At 37.2% G+C, this 8543-nt stretch overlaps 1 protein-coding gene across 1 annotated transcript; it reads left to right on the top strand.

Annotated features, from left to right (window-relative positions):
* The first annotated feature begins 728 nt into the window (after positions 1-728).
* LOC126259251 (endoplasmic reticulum chaperone BiP-like) lies at positions 729-4438 on the top strand. Its single transcript, XM_049955877.1, has 10 exons — positions 729-884; positions 1023-1151; positions 1411-1642; positions 1733-1867; positions 1985-2221; positions 2341-2607; positions 2703-3098; positions 3218-3355; positions 3444-3668; positions 3978-4438. Exons 2-10 carry the CDS (start codon positions 1036-1038, stop codon positions 4179-4181), a joined length of 1950 nt encoding a protein of 649 aa, XP_049811834.1. The 5' UTR covers positions 729-884; positions 1023-1035; the 3' UTR covers positions 4182-4438.
* The last annotated feature ends 4105 nt before the right edge of the window (positions 4439-8543 follow it).

The following is an 8543-nucleotide window of genomic DNA, read 5'->3' as shown; positions in this document are numbered from 1 at the left end:
AATTCAGCAATACAGCGCCTACGTCAGCCATTTATTATGCTTTAACACAAAATGTTTATTTGTTGTTCCTATACTGAAAAAAACTACGAAAATATTTGTGGTCTTGGCGTCATTTCTTGCTATGTTGCAGATAAGCGAATTGGTTGTTGATGCACTCGCTTCACACGAAATTATGAAAATCATATGATCGTACATGCAGTAAAGATAGCCGATGACAATCGGAACCTCATTCATAATTATTAGAGTGAGCAGTAGGTTTCACGTAAAAAGAATATTTCTAATTATCGGGCTGATATACAAATAGTATCCTTTGAATAATTACGAAAGAGATCATTATGCAGTTACAAACACCCAGGTATCTGGTAACACGAGGAATTTGATGTAACTCGCGAATATCTTTTGCCCCATTTCAGCAGGTACCGGTATGGTTCGGGTTTGATTGTGCAGTTATTGTATTTTGTTTAAAGATTTCGTAAACCTATTCGCGCTTTTGTGTGTGTGTGTGTGTGTGTGTGTGTGTGTGTCAGTCCTAGTATGATGCAACGAAGTTCAATAACCAACGCCTTTCATTCAAAAAGTTTGCAACTAACTTTCGTCAGCAATCTCCTTCTCCAAGTGCCCAGAACATTCAACCACTATCAACGTGGGCCAATGAAAGAAGGCCAGTTGTGTTCCCTGGCCAATCAGGTTTCGAGGCGTAAGCATTTGGCTTCTGCCTCTGCCTATGACGTGGGGATTTCGCTATATATCCTGCTACCGAACGCTACAGCTGCGTTGAGTTGTTCGTTGTGAGATCGTGTGTGAAGTGTTGTGGTGATTCTTTACCGGTGCGCCTTAGCGAAAAACTTCTGAGTGCGACAAGCGATTAATTGTTATTGCGTGTGGTAGGTGATGTTTCCTTGAAATGTCTCTTACTGTTGTTTCGTTGTTAAGTTGACTGGGAGCATTGTGAGATTTTTTTTTTCGTAATTGTATGGGTGGCTCGAATATTAGTGTTCTGATCGCAGTGTCTCATGTTTTAGGTCTAAACCCACGATGAGGGTAGTTCAGCTCCTGTGTTTTGCATTCTTAGTGAATGCATGTTTCTGTTCTAAAGAAGAAAAAAATGTAGGCACAGTCATTGGTATAGATTTGGGTACAACCTATTCTTGGTAAGTAAGCCGATAGTGTTTCCAATGCCCATTTGTTAATAGTATTCGTTAAAAGTTCTCAGAGATGTCCAAAGTATACTTGTAAATGTAACTGTTGTATTCGTTATTCGCCTGTACTAGTGACACTACGCTTTAATTAGCTCTAAAAAGTATTAGTTTACTATTACAGACTTTCTATATCCCTAGTCAGTATTCGGTAATATTAAGATTTATGTGGACGGACTGGTATAAACACTTATCAGCGTTCGAATCTTTGCAGTGTTGGAGTTTATAAAAATGGAAGAGTTGAAATTATTGCGAATGACCAAGGGAACAGAATAACACCATCGTATGTTGCTTTTACACCGGACGGAGAGAGGTTAATAGGGGATGCTGCCAAGAATCAGCTGACAACAAATCCAGAAAATACGGTGTTCGATGCGAAGAGATTAATCGGCCGAGATTGGTCAGATCCAGCTGTGCAGCATGATATAAAGTTTTTCCCGTTTCGCGTAAGTACAATGAACCAATGGATTGAACTTAGTAATTTTTTTCTTGTAATTTAAAAAAACTGCTCTCATTTTGGTTTTTGCAATATCTAGGTGAAGGAAAAGAACAGTAAGCCTTATATTCAGGTTGCTACATCGCAGGGCGAAAAAGAATTCGCCCCAGAAGAAATTTCGGCAATGGTTCTAGGAAAAATGAAAGAAACTGCTGAAGCATATTTAGGTAAAAAAGTAAGTACTTTCTTGAGAATACAAATTAATTTTCTCACATTGTCGTGGTTTCTTCTTTCTAAGTAGATTAACAAATTATTTCGTGGAAAACTTAATTGCGGTTTTCTTGCAAATTAGGTGACGCATGCTGTAGTCACTGTGCCTGCCTATTTCAATGATGCACAGAGGCAAGCAACAAAGGATGCTGGTACAATAGCAGGTCTTGTTGTAATGAGGATAATAAATGAACCAACTGCAGCTGCTATTGCCTATGGGTTGGACAAGAAAGAAGGAGAGAAAAATGTGTTGGTATTCGATCTTGGTGGTGGAACCTTTGATGTATCACTCCTCACAATAGACAATGGTGTTTTTGAGGTAAGTTTAAAAAGTACATGGAATTCGTTGCCGCACAGTCAAGTGGTTTTGATCACTCTACATGAATAATTGTATTGCAAATGTGACATCTAGTGGAAAAGGAATATTTATTTTAACAGGTTGTTGCAACTAATGGTGATACTCATTTGGGTGGTGAAGACTTTGATCAGCGGGTTATGGATCACTTCATCAAATTGTACAAGAAGAAGAAAGGCAAAGACATTCGCAAGGATAATAGAGCTGTTCAGAAGCTACGTCGTGAAGTAGAGAAAGCAAAGAGAGCACTGTCATCCAGTCACCAAGTTAGAATTGAAATAGAAAGCTTCTTTGAGGGTGAAGATTTCTCTGAGACTTTGACAAGGGCAAAATTTGAGGAACTGAACATGGTATGTAAAATGCTAAGTGTTTGAGTGTGTCAATATCCATTCTTAAATGTTTTTTCACAGAGTTAACAGATAATTTTTTTCCCCTTTTGAAACAGGACTTATTCCGGTCAACCATGAAGCCTGTGCAGAAGGTGCTAGAGGATGCTGGTATGACTAAGAAAGAAGTTCATGAAATAGTGCTTGTTGGAGGTAGCACAAGAATACCAAAGGTGCAGCAGCTTGTAAAAGAATTCTTTTCTGGCAAAGAACCATCTCGTGGCATAAACCCTGATGAAGCTGTTGCATATGGTGCTGCTGTACAAGCAGGTGTGCTATCAGGAGAACAGGATACAGATGCAATTGTTCTCCTGGATGTAAATCCCCTTACATTGGGAATTGAAACTGTTGGTGGAGTAATGACAAAATTGATTCCAAGGAACACTGTTATCCCCACAAAGAAATCTCAGATATTTTCTACAGCTGCTGACAACCAGCATACTGTGACAATACAAGTAAGTGCTATTCTGCATGTGATGACATTACTGTCAGGAACTGTTCAGAACTTTTATCTGCTGGAAAAAAATGTTTTATGTTCACATTTTGAGCTGACGCCTTTTCTCAATACTTTCAGGTGTATGAAGGGGAAAGGCCCATGACTAAAGATAATCACTTGCTTGGAAGATTTGATTTAACAGGTATCCCATCTGCTCCAAGGGGTGTTCCACAAATAGAAGTTACTTTTGAGATTGATGCAAATGGTATTCTGCAGGTATGTTCTCCAATTCATATAAATGCTGGTTTATATATATACTTTTTTAACTGTGCAAATGCAATATCTAAAAAAACTTTCCATTCAGGTTTCAGCTGAAGACAAAGGAACAGGCAACAGGGAAAAGATCGTCATAACAAATGACCAAAGTAGGTTGAGCCCAGAAGACATTGAGCGTATGATTAAAGATGCAGAAATTTTTGCAGATGAGGACAAAAAGCTTAAAGAACATGTTGAAGCTAGAAATGAACTGGAGTCATATGCATATTCTCTGAAAAATCAGATTAATGACAAGGAGAAACTGGGAGCAAAGGTAATGCCAAATTACTAATTATCTATTTACTATTTACAGAAACATTTTTCAACCTCATTGATGTTTATCTTACAAGTAAGAATTAAATAATGAAAAATCCAGGATGGAATGTAATAATATTATGAAAAGGAAATTTGCTACTCACAATATAGCATTAATGTTAATCATCTTGCAGTTTAATTTGCAGTTGTTGCAGAATATTTCATCTTATCCACAAGATATTCACTAGTAAAATGAAAATTATTTGCGCTAAATATTGTCCCAAGTTCATGTGTAAGAGTTAAACTATAGTGTTGTCTCGAATTTCAGCTAAGTGACAGTGACAAGACAACAATAGAAGAAGCAGTTGATGAAGCAGTGAAATGGTTGGAAGATAATCAAGATGCTGAAACAGAAGAATTCAAGCAGCAAAAGAAGAAGCTCGAAGACATTGTTCAACCAATAATCTCAAAGCTGTACCAAGGAGCAGGGGCACCACCACCTGATGCAGAGACAGAAAAGGATGAACTGTAAAGTCACTTAAATATCTGCCCACATAGTGGGCAAGGAAGCAGACTGCCATTTACAGTTTCAGCAGTTCCACAAAACCTGCTACCAAAGAAGTTATTCAATGGACAGTTTAGTAGAGAATTTCCATTTTGAAGACTGAAGTGTGAATGAGTTGCAGTGTACATAATTATTTATAAATTGTTTGTTTTTGTTATGTGACATGATTGTGTGAAAGTGTTTTTTTATTTGTTAAATAAAATTTTGTAATTTATTTTTCAGAACTAGTTTCCATGTTGTTGGTAGTCTCCCAAAGTAATTAAAAACCTTTGAATTTGTTCAGGAGCAAGTATGGACAGCTTCTGCACTATGAAACATTTTACTAGAATTCTTCTGGTTCACGAAAGAAGTATCTTAAAAGCATTCATAGTTGTTCAGTTAGACAACTGTAGATGGTTAAAATTTTGTTAGTTATCAATCATTCAGTGTAGCCATATGTCAAAGACATTTCACTCAGTATTGTTTTACGGCAAAAAGCAAGTTGGCAGTATTGATCTTCATGGTGAACAGAATTTCTTAGTGATAATGTTTATCTCGATGACATGGAAATTGTTTCCAAAAACTGGGATAATAAAGACAAACTAGTATAAACTTGTTGTTATACTGCAATAAGGAAAGTCAATGAAACAAATTTTCTTATATATGTGGCTGCCTCAGGTCACACACACACACAGAATCATTACTGGTTTCAACTTATTAGGGAGTTGTTGCCTAACTGGAATGTGTTGCATAGTAAAGTGTCAAGTTGATCTGAATAGGCCCAGTTCACATTGTGAATACCTCTCCTGGGTTGTTACATTGTACATCTGAAAAAGTTACTATTTAACATAATTAAATCATTTAATGACTAGTTCAGAATCGAAACCAGTAGTGATAAACTTTTCTGTCTTGAGTCTAAGACATAGAATAGAAAACCTGTCGTTCAGTTCTTATCTGTAAATTGCACTGCTTCAAAAAATGACATAGCAAAAGTGTTTGTAAGATTGTTGTACTTACATTATATGTGGACCATAGCTTTACCTATTCTGTGCGGTCACCGCCATTGGTAACAACCACCTTATCCAGTTCATGTTTTCTATAAGCACCTCAGCACATAATGTGACAGTGCCACTAGACTAAATCATAAACAACCTTCACTAATTTCACTACACACACGGAAGTGCTAATTGCTATTTTAAATACTTAAATCTGTGAAGGTAAGATGACAGTGAAGTAATGCTACATTGTAAGAGCAAAAATTTTATGGAAACTGCTTATGTATAATTTCTAGGAAGTGAAAGGTCAACTGACAATGGTGGTCAGTTGCTTCAAGAAAAGGTTAGGAAAAAAAAAAAAAATCATTCTGACTAGTAAAGGGAAAGATATACTAGTTAAAGGCTGTTGAATAGGAATGTGGATAGAAGGGAGGACAAGTGAGATAGTATATGTATGTGCCTATTATGCAGAAAATTCAGATAGCTGAGCTGCAATAATTATTTTCCACAGCAGAACACGTTTGATAGTGGTTGTTTCTTCACTCTTTTTATTTACACTCCATTAAAGATTTTTCCATTGCTGCATCAATGTGGTCTCCACTATTCTATGCAGAGTAGTGCATGAATATCTCCCCCCACCCCCTCCTCCCCTCAAGTGCTCTGCCCTTTGCAATTGCCATGAGGTGGTCAAATGATGAAAATGTATTTAATGTGAAACCATCAAAAAGAGCCAATGAAATGGTGCACAGCAAATATTCTTTACACACAGCAGCAAATAAATAAATGCAAGGTTGTCTGATTATTGGTGGGCATACAACCAATATTGGTAGCACAGTATCTATGACCTCTAAGAAGACTAGATTTTAAACTCCCACTGTACAAAACATTTATCCAACCTGTATGGCTGTGAAACTTGAAGTGTCCAGGAAAAGAGAATACTATTAAGCTCTGTGATTTGGTACAAGGTAAGATCACTGGGGAAAGGTAAGTATGGCATAATTGTGGGTTGGATGAAATCTACAACTTTATATATTGTAGGTCTGATGAGGACCAAACAGCTCATGTGGGCTGGTCATTTGATGGCCATTGAAATTTGTGGATTTGAACTGCCCACAGAACACCACTAGGTAGACAAAAGATGAGGCGAAATCCATGACAATTTGCTGCAGACTGGCATAGGGGGTGAATGGTGGCAGAAAGGAAAAGGAATCCAGTGGAAGAATAATGAATACTCTTGGTAGTGTGACTATAGGCGTTATAAAATTGACAAATATTAAATTATGTCAGCTGGCCAGTCTCTGATAATTTTAAATAGCACCATTGTGTTTATACCTGCAGAAGCAGAACTCTTGAGTCACACTGAGGTGGTTGTGTAAACAGTTTGAAATCGTTTATTGACTTAAGATGCATTAAACACAGTGTTGCGTACTAAAACTCAGCAATGACTGAAAACTCGTTACTGGTCAATGATATTTGGTTCATGATGGTGGTAACCTAGGAAATTATGTCACATTGACATCAACAACCTGGATTTATCTTCCTAGTGCTCTTAGAGTTTTACAGGTGCTGTCAAATAAGTTAGCACATGGTTTGTCTTTCTAAGTGAATCATCCTCAACTAACATATATTGCTGCCTTTTTAGTGCACTTGAATTTCCTACTGCTTTCCAAAGCTCTTTGGAAGTTGAGATGTTTGTAATGAACTCAACACCTTTGATTTCAGTAGAGCTTCAGTATTGCCCTTCGCTGCTGTGTCTGCTTTAATACTGAATCCAGGTGTCGATTGCACTTCATTCCTGAATATTTAAAAAAAATTTGCAACATCCATATAATTTTCTGTTCTAGACTGTCTGCTACTGCCCAGTAAATAATTTTTCCTCCTTTTACTGGATTAAAATGTGACATGCGTTTCACTGCTTGTTAATACTGTGAGTAATAACCTGTAGGGGGGGGGGGGGGGGGAATGCAAAACATAGTTACTTGAATAAAAAAAGGAAGACCGGTGTTTAATTTCGTAAGCTCATTAGAGATGAAGTACTATTTTAGATGGGAGTAGGATTGGGAAGGAAAGCAGTTGCGGTCTATTTGAATGGACCATCCTGCCAATCACTTTAAATAATTTATGGAAGCAATAGACAATTTGTATCCTGAAAACCTGAGTAGAAATTTTAACCTGTCTGTTTCTGAATGTGAGCCTCTTAAACAATCTTGCTTGCCCTAATTAATGTATAGTTTACTTATTTTGAGTACCAAGGGGCAGTCAGTTATAATTATTCAAGAGAAGGTGATCTTCCTAGCCAAGATTGCTTACACACCACCTTTATGGCCGGTTACTGGTTTCAGTAAGTGCGGTTACCATCTTCTGACCTCGACAAAAGATTATTAAATGTATCCTATACCAACTGTACAAGTACTCTTTCTAAACCATTGCCAGTGGTGTGATGGGTGAGATGCACAATTTATGGGCAACTCTGATTAAAATCACCATAATTCGCCAAATGCTAGTGTCCCATACCACATGGTGCTGTGTTCTTCATTGCAGCCAGGTTTAGCTGTGCCCTGGCTGCAATGAAGTACTTAGTAATGTGTAGTATGGGACACAAGCATTTGGTGTTGTATATTGTGATTTTAACCTTGACTTGCTAATGCATTGTTAATCTTTTCCACGACATACCCGGCAATGGTTTAGTAAGAGTACTTGTACAGCTGGTATAGTATACATATAATTACCTTTTATCAAGATCTGAACTTGGTAACCATGCTTACCAAAATCGTAATCTACAATAAAGGTTGTTTACAAATGGTCTTGTCTAAGAAGTTCACCTTCTCTCAAGTAATTAGTGTATTCTTTAACAATTGCAGAGAGAAAAGATTGCTACTCACCATGAAGGTGACTCATTGAGTTGTAGACAGGCACAACAAAAAGACTGTTACACCTTAAGCTTTTGGTCAAAGCATTCAGCAAAAAAGAGATTAGCTTGCTTGTGTGAATGCATGTGTGTTTTTCTTTTCTGTTGAAAGTTTTGGCCAAAAGCTTAAGTTATAGTGGCTAGTTGTGAAGGTGCCTCAACATCATCAGAACGTGGTACCATCACATGTGGAGTGCCTCGGGGTTCAGTTCTGGGCCTCTCACTTTCTTTTATTTTTATTTATGATCTACCGCTTTGTACAATAATTGTAAATTTGCCATCTTTGCTGATGGCATTACACTAGTTATTGATAATTCATTACAAAAACTCGAGATGGCAGCTAAAAGGTTTTTTAGTGATACTGTGAACTGGTTTAATGTAAATGGTCTTTCTGTTACTTGCAGTAAAACAAGCTACATTCAGTTTCATACAATGTCTAAAGATGAA

Source organism: Schistocerca nitens, chromosome 5 (assembly GCF_023898315.1).
Source record: "Schistocerca nitens isolate TAMUIC-IGC-003100 chromosome 5, iqSchNite1.1, whole genome shotgun sequence".
Lineage (NCBI taxonomy): Eukaryota > Metazoa > Arthropoda > Insecta > Orthoptera > Acrididae > Schistocerca > Schistocerca nitens.
Note: the sequence above shows the minus strand (reverse complement) of the source record. Positions and strands in the feature narration are given on the sequence as shown.

Coding starts and splice junctions, on each gene's coding strand:
- LOC126259251 (XM_049955877.1), top strand. CDS start 1,036: ATGAGGGTAGTTCAGCTCCTGTGTTTTGCATTCTTAGTGAATGCATGT. Junction 2,608..2,702: donor AATTTGAGGAACTGAACATG/GTATGTAAAATG, acceptor CTTTTGAAACAG/GACTTATTCCGGTCAACCAT. Junction 3,356..3,443: donor ATGCAAATGGTATTCTGCAG/GTATGTTCTCCA, acceptor CTTTCCATTCAG/GTTTCAGCTGAAGACAAAGG.